Below are 22,109 nucleotides of genomic sequence, written 5' to 3'. Positions count from 1 at the left end.
GCAGAACTTGCCATTATGAGGGAACTGAGCAGCATGGTCTGGATCCGTTTAGTGCCTTGATGCCTAAGGTTACATAAAAATAATTAGTATAGAAATTCAAATGTGCGTGTGTGTGTGTGTGTGTGTGTGTGTGTGTTGAACTGACCCCATCTTTGCCGTGTCCAGAGTGTGGCAGGGGGTGCCATAGACTGGAACTTTCCCCATGATGAACATCATTACTTCAGCACGCTGGTAATCGGGAAGATTTCCTCCAAAGAACCCTATGAACAAAATGTATTATGCATTAGCAACGTATGAATAAGTATAAATTTTACAAGAAGTACTGTTTTAATAAAACTTTATCAAATTACCAGCATCATTATCAGCAAGGAAATACCATTTTTAATTTAAACTTCATGATGTTACACAAAATACTCAAAACAGCAATACGTAATAAACTGATCAGCCCTAGGCAAGAACAAAAATCTGTGTAGTTTGACCTATGTCCTTGCCTAACTGAAACTGGGGTGCCCTGGGATATCAACACAAGACACATTTGTGAAGTAATGGTGCGTTGGAGTGGAAGGGAGTGGAATGGAATTAGGATTTGGTATAAAAGCTGGTATAAGGAAATTTGTCAGCCTTAAAATGAATAAATAATGGAAATTAAAGTGATGAGTAATTTGTTAAATGGAAAGACATTAAGTGATTAATACAGAGACAATGACACAAAAATGGTTTGATCAAATAATGGCCCTGTTTAATCATTAATCACTCTGCTCTTTCACTGCTGATCATTTTGCCCTGCTACTCACTTTTAGTTTTCATCCACTGTTGCAAATAGACATTTGGATGATTTCAGCTTTTCAGAATGCAGCATTAGTTGTTGATCACATTAGCTGTGCAGTTTCAAATCATAATATGAGAAGCATGTTGATTATCTGTGTTGCTATTTCTAGTCAAAAAGCTTCCTTTTTGGATAATGATTTAAGAATATTATACACCAGTGAGAAAACCACATGCATTTTTTTTGCTTTAATGCCTATTGCAAATAGAAAATACAAAAATATACAGTATATAGTACTACAGTCTTAACAGTATAATGAAAATTCATGACTTCACCTCTAAATTACACGTCAGGAACTGTGCACTAAAACAGTGAGAGAATTTCTATAACAATTGTTCTTAAATTCACAAGCCTGAGTTAAGTGTGATAGGCAGGTAATTTGGCAGACAGTATACATGTCGAATTCACAATGAATAGCAACAGTAATTCAAGAACAATCAATGAACTAAGTGATTAACAATGAACATACATCAAATATACATTATGAAATCAGTGCCATTTTAATCTCAGCGTCTCTATATTTGTTAATCACTTTTTTAATCACTCAGCGCTTCATCTTTTAATTGTTCTTACAGAATCGATCCACAGTTTGTTGGATGGTTGAGGTTGGGGCTGTGCCTCTGGGGAAGTGACCAGGGACCTGTTAGAATGCATTAGGATGAGGATGATGAGGAGTCTTTAAGATCAGTAGTCAACTGACCTATGGTCTGAATGATGGCATTCTGGACAATCCTCTCGTCGCTGTCTCGATTACGGAATGATGAGATGCTGCTGCCAGAGTTCCGGCGGGAGTCGCCTAGCTCACAGTCCACACTCACTCGGAGATGCTTCAGGAGTGTGTTGAACACCTCCAACACAGTGGGGCCTGACACATTCAAACATGTACAATACAGACAGCCGTTCAACACACACACACACACACACACACACACACACACACACACACACACACACACACACACACACACAGAAACAAAACATACACATGGTGAGTCTAGTGCAGATGCTCATTAATACGGTACATATCTTGGCCTGTGAATCATGCAGCTCAAAGGATTTGCTATTAATGAATTGCTCCAATCCAATCTGAGTGATTGATTAACAGTCAAACCCACAGATTACAATGCTGAGGCACAGGCTGCAATGGTGACTGCAAAACAGCAGGTGGCGCTACAGAGCAACAAACAGGCACATATTGTGACCATGTGATTTGTTGACTCAGTTGTATCAATTTGTCTAGCACTCTACTTTAATAATCACTAAAGTACTTGACTAAAAGTGAAATGTGAAAAAAGTGAACGTGGTAGTGAGCAGCAGATAAAAACACTTTTGATGTCTCTCTAATCATACAATGGCATTGAGCTGTAAACATTCAATCCCCAAGAATTACAGGCCAAGAACAACAAAGCCTGATGGACGAACACAAAACAAATCCTGTCCTAGCCAGGAAAAAAAAAAAAAAAAAAAACTAACTAAAAAGGCAGGTTCAGAGCACAGCTACTGACTATTCAACACCTTCAACACATGCTGAACTCTCTAAAGCTCAGGAAGGATGGTCTAACAGGCAGAAGGTTTTGATTGGATGTTAATCCTGTTTTTTTCCTTTAACATACCCAACCAGAGATTGGGTGGGGAGGAAGTAGGTTTGGCCCATGTGTAGGCACTGCTGTTAGAGATGACTGGGCCTGAGTGAGAAAGAACAATATACATGGAATGATGGGTGGACTATATAGAAGAATGTGATTAAGACATGTATGAATTAATGGAAGAAATGAAAGGAAGGGTGAAAGATATGGATGTGTTCGGATATATTTGTGTGTGTGAGTCGTGTAGATACATTAGCAGATATATGGATTGATGGATGAACAGGTATGGAACCAAGCGAAATATAACAAAAAATGAGCTCAGAGTGTAAATTTAAATTGTTTACAGATAATCAAACCCAGTCTTGGGGCAGTAAAAAAATTATTTCAACCAATCGTAAGATATCAGACGATTACAGTTCTAAGATTATTAAAACTAAGATTACATTGAGATTCAAGGCCTTTGTTAAATAAATAGTGTCAGTAACCTCTAAAAAATAAAATAATAACGAAATAAAATGATAACATTATTACTGTTGTTAATACTACTACTATATTTATAATAAGAAGAATAACAACATTATAACCTGATTGTGGTTATAAAGTATGTGTATTCAGCAAAAGTTCCATGAAGTTGAATGAACTTGAACTGAAGTTTACAGAAGCGACATGGAATCAATGTAACAGAGGTGCAGGTGTTTGGGATAACCAATAAAAAAATTGGAGTAATACCAAAAGTTTGCACCAACAATCAGTCTCCGATGATATAAACCAGAGGTCAAGAATAATCCAATATTTCAATAGACATTAATTCTACAACCTAAACTGGGTAAGGAGAAAAGTTAATGGAGGCAAGCTGCATCTGATGCGCTTATATAGTAAAATTTCCATTCAGTAATTAAAAATTCTGTCCCCCTGCAGCAACACCAGAACATGTTTGTGGAGCTCAAATCTACAATTTATAGGGTCTGATGGTTGACTGAACAGTTGACCTTAAGGTCACGGTCATACTGTTGCACACCCCTGATGCATGAATGAATCAAAAAATATAAAAATAAAAAAAACATTTCTAGTCTTCCCACTTGTATTGTTCATGCCAATAGTATACTATAGGCAAAATAAAAGTTTCAATTTTATTTTTCCAATAATCTGAATGTCATATTTAAAAACCATGTGCATCTTACCAACAGAGCCCTTGGCTGCTATGGCGACCGTTTCCAGTAGCACCTGTACGATTCCTGCACGTACACGTGGTGTGTTCTTGCTGTGAGTGTCAAGGTGATTCAAAACCTGCTGAATCACATGGTGAGAGTGCTGTGCCTAAAAACACATAAACACAAAAACACACTGCTGAGGGTGACCACCATAACAACAGAGCATGGGAGATTGCCAGCCAAATTAGGTGCATGAATGCACATACACAGAAACACAACCACACACATACCTGTATGGAGTACATGATTATTCTGAAGCAAGACACTGCAAACTCATTTGGATCCCAAAGACGATGATTATCCAGGTGCCTAAAAACACAGTACAATTACACACCAATGTGCACAGACACATACACAAAGCACCACCCCCAAAATTTAGGAAATGGAGTTCTCTGTATGCTAATACAGCCTTCTGTCACCATGGTGACGTCAAAACCTCCTCCCAACCCAAGCTATTTATAGAACACCTTGAAGAAGGCGCTCCATCTCAAAGCCCTCCTTATCTCATTTTCTCTCCCCCCCCATTCGTTCCTTCTCCCCATCTCTCACCCTCTTATTCCTGCCTGGTACCTGCATTTGTGTTTCAGGAGAGGCTCTCAATTTCACTTGAGCCCACCCCATGTGCGCACACACAGCAGACAAACAGAAACATCCTTTCATGAATCCCAGGCCTAGCTGCTGATGTGTGTAAAATTAATACAGATGTAGATCAAGTAATGACTCCACCTACACCATCACAGCACCAGCAGCTGTACACCAATACTAGTGCTGCAGTGCTACTGTACACCAGTCAGGGTGGTACCCAGGCTGCGGCAGACAGAACAGTGGGTGTGGTTGCTATAGTAACTTACACAAGCACAGGGCGCACAGCGTTGTTCATATTGCCATAGGCGGCACGGCCAAGAAGCTCTCTGAAGCAACTCTCAGCAAGAGACGCAGGATTTTCCTCTCCAGATACTCTGTAAAGAAAACAAGGAAAGACAAAAATATATATATCATATTTTCAAGTGACTGAAAATGTGTACCAATGATCTTTTATTTTTGACAAATGATAAGCTAAAAAATAGAGCTTTCATAATAATTACTTTTTTTTTGTTCACTTGGACTGTGGGATGTGTAGTTGTAAAAGGCCCATCTATGACTAGCACATTTCCCCTGTCCAGTTTTTAATGTTAAAGAGCATGTTAAAATCAAAGTTTACAAAAAAAAAAAAAGATTTTATTTTTTAAAAAACACATGACATGACAAAGAGCATAACCCATGATACAGTGCAGGTCGAGACAAACAAGAACAACAAGTAGCAACAATATGATAATATATCAGTATATAATATGATAATATCATATGGCATTTCACAATGATAATAACTGTAAAAATAATAATAATAATAATAATAATAATAATACAGCAGTATGAGTTGTTAAAAAAAAGGAACCTGAATAGCATGATGGCACAAACAAAGTGCAGTTAAGATCAGTAGTAATAAGACCATGCAAAATTAAAATGAGGCGGACCCTTGATGAATTCAAACAGAAGGTACTATGCAATGTCAGTGGAATTCATGAGGTGGCAGCTTGATGCATTTCAGTAAATCCATGGTGCAGTGGGAAAGATTGGGGGGGAAATTTGTGATTCATCAGACCAGGCCACCTTCAAGTGTTGCTCCTTATCCAGATAGGCTAGGCTAGAGCCTTGGGTGTAACCAGTTTTCTTTTGGAGATGCTCTGATCCAGACATGTAGCAACACAATGATGCCTCAAATTCACTCAGAGCCTTACAGTAGAACACTTTTTTAAAGGCATCCTCAAAATTATAGATGAGCAAAAAGAGAGAGTGTGTGTGTGTGTGTGTGTGTGTGTGTGTGTGTGTGTGTGTGTGTGTGTGTGTGTGTAAATTCATGTTTTTGCATGAGGGGAAGGCCTCGAGAACAGACTGATCGATACTGAATTGGACGGATGAGAAAATAAACACACACATGCACACAAAACATTGATTGATTGCTTCAGCCAGAAGGAAAATTTCTCTCATGTATACAGGGTTGAACATAGGAACCATCTAAAGCACCACAGATATGCATGCAGAATATACAAGGGTGCAATATACGTGGGGTGGAAAAAATGCCAGTGTAGATTTAACACTGAAAAATTAAACACTAACAGTGTTATATATTGTACAGGTATGGCTGTAGTTGCATGCTGATTCTCATCTCTGCAGAGCTAACTAAAGAAAACGCTCAACAGCTAAACCTGGTGGGCTAAATTCGTGTACAAAAACATGAAACAGGGGAGATAGAAATACATATAACGCAGTTTCATTCCCACTCAGTGGTGGTTTAGCAGATAAGGAAGTGGAATCAAAACCCCTTGAGCAAGGTACCTTCTAGGGCTGCAACTATTGAATATTTTTTGGAGTCGAGTATTCTGTCGATCTTTCATCGAGTAATCAGATAACTCATACTTTTGCGTTTTTAAACAACGCTGTCAATAGTGTGTTATGCAACATGAAAATCCTCTTAAAAATGAGCAAGCAATTGGCTGTTATTCCTCACAAAAAAAGTTTCAAAGCTTAAATCCTTTGGGTTACTGGCTCCAGAACTAAGACCATTTAAATCTATCTTTCTGTGAAAAATTCATGATGTACATGAAAAAAAGCTATGAAACATAGGTTAGCCTATTTGTCCTTAGTTTTATAGCAGGGTTTTACCCTCTGCTATAGCCCATCTGAGAATAAAGAGGGAAAAAAAAAGTATTAAAAAAGGTACAAAAATAGCAAAAATAAAATATAAATAAACAACAAGTATTACTAATAATCCAATTTAAACAATACAGTTCAGTTTCCAGTTATATCCAGGTGAGGTAGGTAGGTAGGTAGGTAGAATGTTTGTCGTGTTGGCGCATGGGAGGGAGAGATGGGGAGTGATGAATTACATGAGTGAGATCTCATGCCTTATGCCTCGTCACTATCGACTTATAACACAAATAATTTACGTTCTAAGAAGCGCTAATGTTAGTTAGCTCCGAGCCTGCTTGGAGAAGTGCAGTTTACGTGAGGATGATTTCGGTTAAGGTGCTGTAGCTGTGACGAAGTATTATTATGGTAAGCCGGGTCCATTTTAGTGTATACACGGCACTACGTTGTCCACGCAGTATAAAATGGTCCCACACTTCAGACATTTTATGCTTTTTACGCACACCGGGTATCTTCATTTTCCGCCAATAAATCGTGCCTCCTTAAACCTTTGAAATGCGCATCAGTTAAAACAGTCCGTGTAAAACAATGATACCAGCACTGCGCAGCTCTGAGCAATACTATAATAGATGGACTTTGGTGACTAATTAAATGAAGCCTCGAGGCAAAGAATTTTCCTCGAATATTTTTTGTAATCGAATCATTTGAGTTATTCGAATAATCGTTTCAGCCCTAGTACCTTCCCCTCACACTGCTCTCCGGGCGCCTGTCATGGCTGCCCACTGATCCCTCAGGGATGGGTTAAATGCAGAGGACACCTTTCACAGTGTGCAATGACTGCTGTGCTGTGGTGTCACATGTCAATTAATCACTTTTACTTCATGTAGCAGAGTGCAAGGAAAATTGTTTAGATTGTTTAGATATCAAGTGGTGAGTGGTCCTACTCTTATGCTGTTTCTGTGAGGGCTGTCACGAGCATAGCTGACTGGCTTTGCATGGGTCCATTTCTGTGAGGGTCTTCCATTGGGTTGGTGCTGCGTTCTATGCCCTGTAGCAGGTGATTGGCTAGGAAGTCAGGCAATGAGTGACAAGCTGAACCAAAGTTGAAAGGCGGACTTCAATGCTTGCAGGGCATGTTGTGTGCTGAATCACAAGAACCAAGACTGGAAAGTCATTGAAGACAAAGAACAGAACACTGGGTCCCCACCTTAGGGATTCTGTTGGACCAATAGAGAGACATTCCATGTCTTTACCAGGTAAATTAATAAAGTAAAAGATGTCACATCACCTTGCGCATGCCTTATATCTGACTGCTGACTCTACTCCAGCAGTGTGTAGGGGATTCTCACTATATTGAAACACACCTAAAAAATCCCTGTCAGCATATATAAATATATATACGAATATACATACACACACACACACACACACACACACACACATATTATATATATTATTAGATTATTAATAATATATATATATATTATATATTATTTTGATTACATTGTGTACGTGTGTGTATATATATATATATATGTGCGTGTGTGTATATATACATACACACACACACACACACATGCATACATACATACAATGATTGAAATAATGTGTATAATTCACTGTATTATTTTAAAAATGATATGTATTAATATGTATTGTACTTTTTATTTTTTTAACTTAATAAAAATATTGACAAAATCTGAATATTGCATTAAATTTGTAACTTGCCACATTAATGCAAGCAGGAAATGCTGTCATTTTATTCAGGCTACCTGGATGGATGGAAACTCTGTAGTCTTTTTCTTTCATTTGAACCCCCCGATGTACTTGATGTGACATTGACAGACACGCACTTTGTTCAAAGTCTTATGTTAATGACACCAGCTATAAAATGCAGCCTCGAGACATGTTTCCTTTGCCTTTCACTTCTCCTAGGCATCATTTAAAAGACAATTTTCAAATTGGACACAGCAGCACAGGGCAGATGCCTCCTCTGTTGACAACACAAAACCAGCGTTTGCATCTGCTGACTAACTATAATAGACCATTTTGACCTGACAATCCAACACCTCTGAGAAGATGCTGTCATTATCCCAACATTGCTGGTAATTCATTACATACAAATCACAGCATCAGCTGAGACCTGCCAAGATGTGTAAAACAGAGAGGGTGTTCGTGACTCACACATTAGGAGAGTCCTTCTGCAATCCCTACCCAGACAGGTTAATCACAGAAATTATTATAATCTTTTTGTCAGGTGTTATTGGAACCATACAGTATTTATTTGACATTGAAATGACATTTGACATTGAAAACTTACAAAAATTCTAAATGGACTCTCAGTCCACACACTTGAATACACAACCAAAAACAATAAACAAAATGAAATCAATTTTATTTAAACAGTATCTGTATACAAAATTGCCCTTAAAATATTAAACATTAGGCTCAGACAGGGAAAACAGGCAAACTGCCAGTTATGACCCTTGTAAACAAAAAATGCTAACTAACAACAAAACACTCCAGATGAATAAAAGCAAGTGTAGCTGATACATTTTGAAAGTTTGATGGTATGCGATCCTTATTTTATTCATAATAAAACCCCAACCCTAAGCCTAACCCCATTATGTATGCTTTTTCACAAGTGTCAAAGTGAATAATGTACATGGATTTACACAAGCTGAAAGGCACTATATTCATGTATATTACATAATTTCATTCTACACCACTCAAAAAAATAAATAAAATATAAATAAACAGAAAAATAAATAAATAAAAGGAACACTTAAACTACTCAATGTAAGTCGATCACACCTCTGAAACCACACTGTCCACTTAGAAAGCAACACTGACAATAAGTTTCACTTGTGCTGTTGTGCAAATGGAATAGACAACAGGTGACTGTTCACTGTGTGTCTGGTCATTACCGGTCTTTCCTTGTCACCCACCATAGTCAAGTGCTACTTACACTTAGTCATATTGATGAGTCTTAAACTGGTTTCAGACCAAACACAATTTTCACCACTCTTGCACTGCGGCTGCGTAAGCGATAGAAAATAATGGGTTTCAGAGCATAGTGCAGCGCATTCTTTCCATCCATGTTAAGGGTTCGTTCACAAAAAGCATGTCCCCATTTTTTGTAGAATTGTTGTAGTTCAGCCACATTGGAAGGTTTTCAAGCATAAATCACTATTTTAAGGTAATGCCATGGCATCTCAATAGGATTCAGGTAAGGACTGAAGCAGCAAAACAGCCCCAGACCATCACACTAGCACTACAACATTTTACTGATGGTATGGGGTTCTTTTTCTGAAATGCAGTGATTTATTTTTACACCAGATGTGATACACAACTTCCAAAAAATTCAATTTTGTCAGTCACACAGGGCCATGTACGTTTGGATTTTTTTTCTTTCTCCCTTAATAATAAAATCCTTCACTTAAAACACTTTTGTGCTTCCTTGTGTTGTCTTTAACTAATATTTAATACTTTTTGATTACTTGAAACAAACATTTAAATGTGACTAACATGAAAAACACTGGGCAAAGAGTTACACTTTTAAGGAAAACCAAACCCACCATTCATTGGCTTCATTGGAATTTGGAAATCTGGGAGGACAAAAGAGAAGAAAAGGAGACGAAAAAAAACAAAAGGCAGAAAGCAAAGAGAAGGGAACTGATGAAAGAACAGCAGAAAATGAGAGAATGGAGGATAAGCAGAAGGTGGAGGACATGAGCAGATGGCAGGCAGAGAATCCAAAACCGGAAGGATGAAATCCAAAACGGATTGAATTCCATTGTGTGTTATGCCAAGGCTGAAGCAACTGCAGAAGAAAAACTGGAGCTTTATTCTCCTGCTTCAGTTATTTTTAAGTCACTTCATGGTGACTTTTACTGTAGCTTTTGTCCTTTCCGGGTTGGACCACATATCAATACTGTAATGACACTCCAATACTATACTATATGATACTCCACACGTTTGAGTTCAAACTCAGTTGAGCAAGTAACATGCTGTGGATGTTTAACACTCGACTAAAGAATACAGAATGCTCTGTTCATGTTTTATTACAGTCCTAATAAATACTGATTTGATTTCAACATCCTAAGCATTGTGACACCAATTCATTCCTTCCACAGATACTGTACAGATATTAACTGATGTCAGATGTCCATCATTACACATGAATACATCAATACTTTACTGATCCTTATATGCTGTAGATTAAAATTTCTGAAATTATGGTGAAAATGTTATGCAGAAACTATTAACGAATAAGGTCCCCTTGAAGCAACAAAGCAGAAAATCCATGACCCTCTGGGACAGCTGCATGATATAGGAGTTTGCAGTCCTCTAAATGACCTCCATCATTCAAGATAAGGAAACCAGAGGACTCCATGGACAAGTGCTGTAAATGAATCATGTTGTTTTCCTCACCCCCACCCCTCCACAAAGCAGCACCCCATAACACAGAGCCGCTGCCACGTTGCATTTTCAGGTTCTCAGTTTGCGACAGAGGCCTCTCCCTGAGCCGAGACTAGATATGGATATTTTTCCAAACGCTGTCTCTCTCCTATCAGTCATACCTCCATAATGCAGGGATTTAACAAGAGATTCTGTTCAATGTGTGACATTTAATGCATGCTTTTATCTAAAACGACATACCAAACAGAGACTGCACACCTTTCCCCTGAATGTGTGCTCCATGTAAATCAAATCTTACCTCTAATATAATAGTTGCTAGCAAAACGCTGCCAACTGTAGTAGAAAGAAAGAAACGGCATGACATCTCATCTTGAGAAGATGAACTAGAGAAAAAACCCAGTTAATTCCTGATCAGGGATGGAGAAGTATTGAAGAAATGTAGATTATGTCTGGCTAAACCCTGATTCAGCTGCGTGGTGCACATGTATAGTAGGCCAGAGAGGGGGCAGTCAGCAGAGAGGACATAGCCGCTGCCCTTGGGCAGAGTTGTCAATACACTCCTGCTGCTCCCCACAGCAACACACCCACTCACACACATTCTGCTCATGCAGAGCCCAAGAAAGCAATTAACTGACTCAGATGTCCTTGACCAGGTCCCCTGCTGAAAAACTTTCAAAGAGCCCCGGCGCAAAACATACATACATATTAAAGAGGAAAATGCTATGATTGACAGAGCCATTATACCGAAGGGCGGGTGTGAGATTGACTTTCCTGTGAGGCACAAGTGCCCTTCTTTTGTTTAAATAGGAAAGCTGATAAGACTTCTGATTTCAAGTCAATAGGGGTGATTGGCTTGTAGACGGCTTCAATCGATGCCATGAAAGACCCCACACATGCAGAAACAAAGGGCATAGGCCCAGGTAAACATGATTTATACCTGCTGCAGGATTTTGGAGAGAAACGCATGTTTGTGATATGTGAGTGTGCGTGTGTGTGGATGGGGAGGGTGTGAGACCAAACTAAATTCTACCGCAGCGAGAACATCACAAAACCTGCTCCAAAAATAAACCTCATCTCCATGGAAACCAAGAAAAGAAAAGTAGAAAACCATAAGTCTAAACTTCAGAAGCAGGCAGTTTTTTTTTTGTGTGTGTGTGTGTTACCTGTCTGCATCCTCATTATCCTGCATGTTGAACAGCATTGACGGGATGAGCTTGTCCATGTGCTGAGGCTCCCAGATGATTGCCTGAAGCTCATCATTCACAGTTTTTCTCACCACACCCTGTAAGCCTTTAATACCAGCCACACGAATTCTACAAAACACATACAAACAGTTATTGCTACACACACTGATGTTACCCAAATAAATGTTTTTTACACACAAACATGCATGAATTTATGTGTATGTGTGTGTGCAGGAGTTGAAAATTTCCATGAAAGGCTGTCTGGGGGAGGAACAAAATAAAGTTTCCAGATGGAGTACTATATGCTCAGAACTTGGGTGATGCAGCAGTACGTGAGTCAGTGGTGTAATTTTTGTTATTCAAAGAATTAAAAATGATTGAGAAAGTAATGGCTGTTTAAATCAATGAAAATGCAACTGTATTTAATAGACAATTGTCTAGCATATTTACATTTTTTTTATAGAATTTTAATAGTATGCACTGCTATTCCATTAGGAACAGTAAGTCCACGCGCAGGTGCACAAACATCCGCGTGCACACGGCTGCAGTTAAAATCTTAAAACCTGGATTTAAATGAGCAAACAGGTAAAAATCCTACATGCAGGAATCATTCATTTCAGCTGGTAATGTTACACAATTTTGGCTGATTCAGTAATTACCTTCTCACTTCTTAATCAACCATGCTAGATGACATATACCAGTCTTCATTAAGGTTATTACTGACTTGTTTCAAAGGAGCTTGGATTCATTTATACTAAACATATCCAGACACATTTAAACATGTTAAGTCACATACCTGGTTCTGGTTTCGGGGTCCTCGTGTGTTGAGTGGCACATTGCGCTGAACTGAGACACAAAGAAGTCATAGCGCCGGTGGTATGAGGGGGTGTCCTCTTCGATGTTTGCAAACTTCACAAACTGTACCACATAGAAAGCAGAGACTGACTTTTACAAAAACACAGTGGAAGATGAGAGAGGTATATATAAAACCAATCAATAGCTACAGTGAATAAAAAATGTGTACACTCCCCTGTTAAAATGCCAGGTTTTGATGATGTGTACACTCTTAAACTAATACTTTGCTGAAGCATAATTTGATTTATTTACATCATTCAGTCTTATTGGGTAGGAGTCCATCATAATGGCACATCTTGTTTCATACTGTGAGGGCAACTGTCATGCACAGCCCTCTTCAGGTCACCCCACAGGTTTTCGATTGGATTTAATATGGTGCTCTGACTGGGTCATGATTTTCTCCTGGTGAAGCACAGATCGCCACAGGACACTAAACAGGCTAGGACCACCCCTAGTCATTTCCATGTACAAACCGCACTTAGTTAACCCAGAAGTGCACAGTGCGCAGTGACTGGCGGAATTCTGCAAAAGTTACTCAAGTAAATGTATCTAATTACTACCTACCTCTGTTTATATGCCACATTAAATGTGGGAAATTATAATTTTCCTTCACAAAAACATTTGCATTTTAACAATGTTTTATGTGCATATGTTTTAAATCAACTGCACATTAATAATCCAAGCACAAAAGTCTTAAAGTTAGAAACATGAAACACACAAAGATCACTTAAAGATACTGAAAAAACACCTGTGTTGTCACCATGGTAAGAATGACAAGGATTCTTTAAATCATAAAGTTCCCCTTGCAGGTTTCCATTAGTTTTACTTTCAATTCCATTTGTAAACAGTTCTGCAGTATAATGTCTTTGATCGTTATTCCAGGAAAAAAATTGTTAATTAATTAAAAATTGTTCCATTGTAGAACCAACCAACTAGCCTCATCAGAGAGCTCTGGCTGTGAAGTACAAATAATGCCACACACCGAGTTGGTGCCCAGCACTTGCAGGTCTGGTTCTCTGGACTCCAGCAGTTTGGCCACCATGTGCAGGAAGCTCTCCACAAATGGCTTTATGCTCTGGGAGTGACAGGCCATGAGCAGCTGGTCTAGAGCCTCCATTGCGATCACCACATACCTGAGAGAGAGTGAAGATGAGCAGTGAGCATTTTCACGCAGCTCTTCAGCTTTTGGCACTGCGAACCTATTTAAAGGTTACTATTCATCTGCCAAAGTCCAATGCAATCAAAAGCACAGGTAACTGCCACAACTAAAATTATTATTTTTTTATTGAATATGATTACATTTTACATTTACATTTACAGCATTTATCAGACGCTCTTATCCAGAGCGACTTACAATCAGTAGTTACAGGGACAGTCTCCCTGGAGCAACTTAGGGTTAAGTGTCTTGCTCAGGGACACAATGGTAGTAAGTGGGATTTGAACCTGTGACTCTGTAGTCTTCTGGTTCATGTTGTAAGTTATATTTAGTATAGTCAGTATTCATAATTCAGTATACAGTGCATCCAGAAAGTATTCACAGTCCATCCCTCTTTCCACATTGTGTTATGTAACAGCCTTATTCCAATATGGAGTCTCCACACAACACTGCATAATGACCAGGGGTGTGTATTGGCAAGGATCTCATCATACGTTGCGATATTCTATAGTTCATTGAAAATTTTAAAAACAGAGCTAACATAAAAGAAGCTGTGATCGTCTGTCATTGCAATTTCACTCTGCCTGAAATTCAAAGAACCCAGCTCTGCAGTGTAGTGGCAAGTTTTACATCCAGGATGTCTGTCCATTGCTGCTATCATCTTTCCCTCTATGCTGACTAGTCTCCCAGTTCCTGCAGCTGAGAAACATCCCCACAGCATGATGCTGCCACCACAATGCTTCACTGTAGGGATGGTATTGGTCTGGTGATGAGCGGAGCCTGGTTTCCTCCACACGTGTCGCCTGGCATTCTCACCAATCTTTGTATCATCAGACCAAAGAATTTTGTTTCTCATGGTCTGAGAATCCTTCAGGTGCCTTTTGGAAAACTCCAGGTGGGCTGCCATGGCCCCTCTGGCCCCTCTACCATACATTTACATTTACAACATTTATCAGACGCCCTTTTCCAGAGCAACTTACAATTAGTAGTTACAAGGGACAGTCCCCCTGGAGCAACTTAGTGTTAAGTGTCTTGCTCAGGGACACAATGGTAGTACATTTACATTTACGGCATTTGGCAGACGCCCTTATCCAGAGCGACTTACAACGTGCTTTCAAGTTAGTAATGGGATGTAAATGGGATTTGAACCTGGGTCTTCAGGTTCATAGGCGAGTGTGTTACCCACTAGGCTACTACCACCCATACAGGCCTGATTGGTGGATTGCTGCAGAGATTGTTGTCCTTCAAGTAGGTTCTCCTCTGTCAAGAGGGCCTCTAGAGCTCTGACAAGGTGACCATCGGTTAACTCCCTGACAAATGCCCTTCTCCCCCAGTCACTCAGTTTAGGTGGCCAGCCAGCTCTAAGAAGAGTCCTGGTGGTTTTAAACTTCTTCCACCATGTTCATTGGGACCTTTAAAGCAGCAGCCTGTAACCTTCCCCTGGTTTGTGCCTTGAGACAATCCTTTCTCTGAGGTTTACAGACAATTCCTTTGACTTCATGCTTGGTTTGTGCTCTGACATCAACTGTGGGACCATATCTAGACAGGTGTGTGCCTTTCCAAATCACAGGCCTCTAGAGTGTGACCAGTCTGGTTGCACATGACCTAAATTCTTAATGGTGCCAGTATAAAGGTCGCACCAGTGCAACCAGGAGTTCAGGGGGCAACAATTCTCCATAAACTGTGGTTCGAACAGACACAAAAAAAAGGGTTCATGTTGTATTCAGAGGCGGGAACGCTTCTATAGTCAGACAGAAAGGTGAGTAGCATGGATCAGTCAGATAGACAGAGTGGATGTAGCCACGAATTAAGAGTTTTAATTGGGCCATAAAAGTTAGACCTGAGCTCGACAAGTACAGTTTTTAAAAGCCTGAACCAGATATTATTGTGGTGGCAGATGTCAGCAAGAATGACTGTACAAACCAGCTTCATGCGCGTTACTAAATCTTTTTCAATGTCATTTTTCATGGTCAAAGTTTTTTCCCCACACCTCAGACTTTCATTGCTAGTGCAAACAGAAAGTAATAGCCAGAAGCTAGTATCCGTTTCACAGTCACAGCATCCATTTTTTCAGTAATCGAGATGCTCACCTGACAAATTATAGAAATGAAACATTGAAAATTTAGATTTTAGTTTTATTTAATTTTATTTTAACCTATACCCTTCTGTGCTTCAAATAAAGAACTGTATGTTAACCAGACTGACCAAAAAGGGGGGGGGGGGGGGGGGGGGGGTGTACCTGTAAAACTGTGGTTTTAAATGCAAAGCAGTCACAAATTTGGTGTACCTAGGTTAGGCTAGAGCCCTGAATAATGAATAATGTTCAATCAACTGTTTTTTCTTTTTTCCACAACTGGACTCCACTTAAACTATAGAATCATCTCAAGGATGATCAGGAGAAACAGGATGCACCTGAGCTCAATTTAGAGCAATATGGTAAAGACTGTGAATACTTATGTACATGTGCTTTCCTCAGTCTTTTTTAATAAATATGCCAAAGCTCAGGTAAACTTTTTTCACATTGTCATTATGGGGTGTTGTGTGTAGAATGAATTAATTTTAAATAAATGAATTTTATCCCTTTTTTGAATAAGGCTGTAACATCATAAAAAATGTGGAAAAATAATGCATTGTGAATTCTTTCGGGATGCACTGTATATTACACTGCTGTTCACAGTGGCATAGCTCTTGACTTTTTTTTGTAGATGATATTTTCTAGATGATATACAAGTTATTTGTGTGTGTGTGTGTGTGTGTGTGTGTGTGTGTGTGTGTGTGTGTGCACGCATGTGCGTGTGCGTGTAAAAACCAGAAAGCCCACCCATATCTGTGCCGAACCACATCTCTGCTAAGGCGTTCAGCAAGGTAGGCTCCGATTCGATCCAGCTTCTCTGGTGCTGACACTGCATAGAATGTCAGCTTTTCCATATCGGCTTTCACCAGCCCATCCTAAACACACACACACAGTAATACGAAGACTGGTGAATAATGCATGTCCAACAGTAAATCCGCACAGAAACTGTGGCTCTTAAAATGACCATGGGGGGCAGGCAGGAGACAAGGAGTACAGCAGGAACTGTGGACGTTCTGGATGCAATCTGAAGGGACTTTGAATTTGACTTACCATGCCAAGAAAAGAAAACCCCAGATCTAGAGAGCAGTAAACTAAGCCTAAAGTTAAATATGGCTCACCTTAGGGTCCTCAGGGAAGATGTTATCCACCAGTCGTTTATAACGAGGTCGCAAAGGCCCACAACACCCACACACACCTACAACAGAGCACACACACACACACCTAATTAAGTAAACAATTAAACCTGGAATCCAATACACACATTAAACACACACAGAGAAAGCTCTAATTGCTCAGGTTTCTGCGAGAGCTTGTGTGTGTGTGGTCTACTCTCAGATTTCCTCTCTCTATGTCTTAATAATTAAAGAGAGTCACTCTGACTTCAGAGTTACACACACACACACACACACACACACAGTAAAGACATCCATGAATACAAAAATGGCAAACATAATAAAAAAATGCAATGCGCCTATTAGTTCACACACTAACATACACTAACATAACGCAAACACCTACCAAGTGTGAGCAGCAGTCTGCTGTCAGTTGAGGGGGTCCTGAAAGCTCCATCTGCCTCAGAGCGAGCAACACGTCTGTACCGCCTCATCCCAACCACACAAAACATTAAAACAACCCCAAAATAACCTGTGAAGCACTTACACAGGCCTGAACTAATAAATAATCCACATCAGCCCAGAACTAACCCCTCACCTCCACTCTGCTGTCTGCACAGACACACACTGTCCCTTGCTGCCTGCCCGCTTTTTAGACACAAATGCCACCACACACCCACGGAGAGCAGCCTTCCAAACACCTGTAATTATGAGCCAATGAGACTCAGACCTAGCCTGTGCATGCGTGTGCGCGTGCACACACGTGCAGGGTCATGTTGCTAAGGTGACAAGGTGGCAGAAACGGACACCTTAAAAGAAATCCATGATATTTACTTTGTGTGTATTTGTGTGCATACAAGTAATGCTCAGTAATGCTAGCATCAATAATGAATGTTTGTTAAGCGGCTTGTTTCCCAGGGTCAACAAATTTAAAAGAGTGAGTGTACATGCTACACAGAAACTTCATTCTCAGATCTTGAAATTAATTTCAGACAGACCACAGAGATTCTGAGTCAGCTAAGTATATTAACAAAAGTGCCTTGATCCTCATCATTTCATTATTGTGTGTGTGCATGTTCACATTTTTGCTATTTCCAGAAAAAAAAAAAAAAATTCTTGTGTGGCTGAAAAAGTAAATATTATATATGTGTGTACATTTGTGCTCATTTTTACCATCAATCACCAAGCTACTACAATGCTTTGCATGTTTTCAAGCCATGACTGTCAGCCGGTGGGACAACAGGCTAGGGGAACTCGCACTCACAAAGTGAAATTTTCGTAGGGGAACTTTAATGAACAAATACAACCCTTGTGATCTCTCCCAGGTTTCCCAATGTTCTGAAGCTTTAGGCCCCGTCCACACAGAAACGTTTTTCTCTGAATCGGTAAAATGGTGTTTCTGGGCTGCAGAATGGTTATTTTCTGAAACGGGTTCCAGAGTGAATTTCTCTCTTCCGTGTGGACGGCACAGCGGCTCGAGTTCAAATCAACCCCGACTCAACTCTACACAGCTCAGCTATATAAAGTAAAGCTGCTTTAAGCTGCTCTGCTCGCTGTGAGGTTTGTGATTCCTCTAAAAAAGAAAATCAGCATGGACTCGGCACAAAACAATAGGCATGAACAATGGCAAACAACACACTTATGGCTGTGCGGCAGCGGCTGCAGAAGCAACTACAAGGAATCCTCTCTAAGTAAAAGACAAGGCTGGAGACGTGTTCTGGCAGTTCAACATGCCACAGAAGAGAACTAGACGTTCCAGGGGAGTTACAGCGCTCCAGCAATCCTTTCCATCTCCGTGTGGATGAAAACATATCAGATAACGCTCCCATGTGGACGCAGGTTTTGGACGGGGCCTTAGTATTATTCCGCACTTGTACATCTGACTACTTCCTACCGCTTGGATGCTAGCAGACTAGCAGGTAGTAGCCTAGTGGGTAAGACACTCGCCTATGCACCTGAGCAAGACACTAAACCCTGAGTGTACCTAGGGGATCTGTCCCTATAACTACTGATAAGTCACTCTGGATTAATACTGTAACTGTAATTACCTCCAAGACCTCCAAGACCCTAACATGGATTGTCAGTTTACTATCATTTAATGGATGGTTATTTAAAATAGTTCGCAACAATTTAACAATTTTACTGCACTTCCTTAATTCAATGGCCACTTGCTTTTGAAAATGTTTTTTGAAAATGTTGACCCTGCATCAGGGTCATCAACTATTTATATATTATTCAATATATGAATTTTCCTTAAAGATCTCTGTTTTTTAGCCTTTGACAATGTTACCAGGCTCATATTACCTGTACTGCAGCAAGCCACTAGGGGGCGAGTGCAATTGTTTTGCTTTCTTATTTGTAGGGGGGGTAGTTATATTCCAATTACGGAGGTCAATATTGTGATTTCAATGTAAAATTGGCACTTACTTGGAAGTAAATAAATAAAAACTCTAATTACTAAAATCACTGCAAATGCTATTCTGCAAATACTACAGCTTAATAAAAAGAAATAATAAATAAAATCAATCAGAGTTTTCAGGTACATCATTAACAGGTACTACAAATGTGTCGTGTTGCCTTGATTTGTTGCATTTTTAACCACAAGTTCAATGTCACCAGACTCTATTATCTATTCCCACCTGGGCTATCATTGGGACGTCACACATACAAGTTTGAAAAATGTTTGAGGTGTTGCTGTTCTGCAGGGTGGGTGTGGCTTTGAAAGGCGAAAGAAAAAGTAATATCAACGGTGGTGTGCTGTGAAAAGTAATAAGCCCCCTGAAATAATAAAAACTGTATTTAATTTGGCTCACCACCTGCCACAGAAGAGGTGTTAGCCCCACAGTTTTATACATGTTGTACATGCAGTCACAAATCACCTGATGATTTGCAAATCAAATTAACAATTCATTAAAAAAAACATTTACAACATGTGATTTACTTTAACAAATCACCGGAACAAACTACCAAACTAAGCATCAAAGGTACTATAGACCAGAAATTCATGTTTGTTGATTGTTCATTCACTGTGCGAGCTCAACAAGATAAAATTCTACAAATTAATTAACAGATTTAACCTGCTTCCGGGACTGAGCAGCTGGTCTCAGTTTAGTTACTTTGTAAACTTCAGTGATATAATATATTGTTACTTCAGTCAATGTACTCATAATATAACGCATCATTTTACGTCATCTCACATTCTGAGATCAGATTTCTGGCAAATGGAAGGCTTGCTTAATTTGGTTTAGAAAAAAAAAGTAGGAACATACTTCTTCCTCACTAAGCTCTTCCTGATTCAGTAATAGAGAAATCTTTAATCAAAGGAAAACTCCCACTCTCAGAACATGTCCGCGGGCGACTACAGAATTTAGCAATCTAGCTTCTTAGGCGGTTACAAAATCTCATACACAAAAACGCAAAACACATAGAAATTCACCAAAATATTTAGAGGTTATCAGTATAAACATTCATTGGGTCTGCGGATTTTTAAGACATTTAAAATTCAAACTAGTTATTACTAGTAATTTATGAAATTTTAGGCCTTAATTTTCAAAAATCCAATTGAAGACAAAGGATCCGCAGATACCCTGCTAAAGTCTAAAGTCTAAAGTGAAGTGATTGTCACATGTGATACACAGCAGCACAGCACACGATGCACACAGTGAAATTTGTCCTCTGCATTTAACCCATCACCCTGAGTGAGCAGTGGGCAGCCATGACAAGCGCCCGGGGAGCAGTGTGTGGGGACGGTGCTTTGCTCAGTGGCACCTCAGTGGCACCTTGGCGGATCGGGAATCGAACCTGCAACCTTCAGATTACAGGACCGTTTCCTTAACCGCTAGGCCACCACTGCCCCCACTGCTCACTATATGGGAAATTTCCTTATTTTAAAAAATACAATCTTCAACACAGCTACAGTCTTTTCCATTTTGGCAGTTATTTGGTAGGACTTAACCATTAGTATTTAACTGTTAGCAGTATCATAAGGGTAAACAGTTATGATTCCTATTATGATTTTTCATACTCCAAAATAAGGTGTACAGTAGGGCTTCATGCTATACCAAAATTAAACTGAATCCACAATTTGAATAAACATGATTTTACAAACCATAATGCCTGCATCTCTGCTCCATTGGTTAACGTCAGGGTTGCTGCAGGAAGTTGCAGGTGTAGACATGCAGGGTAGGCTTAATACTGTGGCGCGGCAGTGGGAGAACAGGATTGGGCTAATAGCGAATACAGTCAAATTGATGTGCCGCTCCGGTATACGCAGAGAGAGTGAATTCAGAAAGAATCGATAGACTGAATCAAACTTCAACTTTGACCATGGTACATGCACAAGGCCTTGGCGTCACCTGCTGTTAACCCTAACTGTTGCGAATCAACAGAACCAATCGGGCAAGTGGCATTAGATGCCCATTTTTTTATTTAATTTTAAATCTTAAGGTCCTAAATGGACAGGCCCCACCCTACATAACAGATCTTGTTCATTTTCAGCCAACTCCTAGATCCTTAATACCGAGCAGCAACGCCCTCCTCCACGTCCCCCAATCTCAGAGCCTTTGCGATTGCTGGGCCCCACCTGTGGAACCAGCTACCACTTGACATTAAATTTACCCTTACAACCTCTGCTTTTAAATCCAGGTTTAAATCTCATCTCTTTTCTTTATCTTTACCAGATTTTTAAGTTTAAGGTTTTTAAATCATTTTTCATCCATATGCCAACTCTTTCCTGTGTTAATGAAAGGTTCACTTGAATGATCTCAGCAGGTCCTTCTGGCAGGGCAGAAATACAGTGGGAATTTATTTTTTAATTTATTTATTTGTTTTTGTTAGTTGTTTTTTTTTTTTTGGGGGGGGGGGGGGGTTAAGTTCATTTAACTTTAGAATGAAAAGTGATCAGATGAATTGCAGAGTATATATTGCCATAATAAAAAAGAAAGCAGCAGACTTTACTCAAAACCTTTGGCCATGACTGTATAGTGAATACTGAGC

At 39.6% G+C, this 22,109-nt stretch overlaps 1 protein-coding gene across 7 annotated transcripts in view; it reads right to left on the bottom strand.

The window, feature by feature from the left end:
- The window catches only part of efr3a (EFR3 homolog A (S. cerevisiae)), a 46,038-nt gene that overhangs the window by 11,555 nt on the left and 12,374 nt on the right, over positions 1–22,109 (bottom strand). For 4 of the 7 annotated variants that reach the window (XM_028976059.1, XM_028976060.1, XM_028976058.1 and 1 more), the window contains 12 exons: positions 17,121–17,197; positions 16,750–16,877; positions 13,755–13,905; positions 12,714–12,835; positions 11,897–12,046; positions 4,475–4,582; positions 3,854–3,932; positions 3,594–3,729; positions 2,440–2,511; positions 1,527–1,691; positions 146–260; positions 12–63 (listed from right to left, as the gene is read on the bottom strand). In XM_028976059.1, the coding sequence (XP_028831892.1) occupies positions 12–63; positions 146–260; positions 1,527–1,691; positions 2,440–2,511; positions 3,594–3,729; positions 3,854–3,932; positions 4,475–4,582; positions 11,897–12,046; positions 12,714–12,835; positions 13,755–13,905; positions 16,750–16,877; positions 17,121–17,197 (1,355 nt within the window). Of the gene's footprint in view, positions 1–11; positions 64–145; positions 261–1,526; positions 1,692–2,439; positions 2,512–3,593; positions 3,730–3,853; positions 3,933–4,474; positions 4,583–11,896; positions 12,047–12,713; positions 12,836–13,754; positions 13,906–16,749; positions 16,878–17,120; positions 17,198–17,520; positions 17,604–22,109 lie in introns of those variants that run through there. The other 3 variants (XM_028976062.1, XM_028976063.1, XM_028976064.1) reach the window with 2 other exon arrangements.

The sequence above is a fragment of the Denticeps clupeoides genome, chromosome 4, assembly GCF_900700375.1.
Source record: "Denticeps clupeoides chromosome 4, fDenClu1.1, whole genome shotgun sequence".
Classification (NCBI taxonomy): Eukaryota; Metazoa; Chordata; class Actinopteri; order Clupeiformes; family Denticipitidae; genus Denticeps; species Denticeps clupeoides.
The sequence above is the reverse complement of the archived record's forward strand: the minus strand, read 5'-3'. Positions and strand labels throughout refer to the sequence as shown.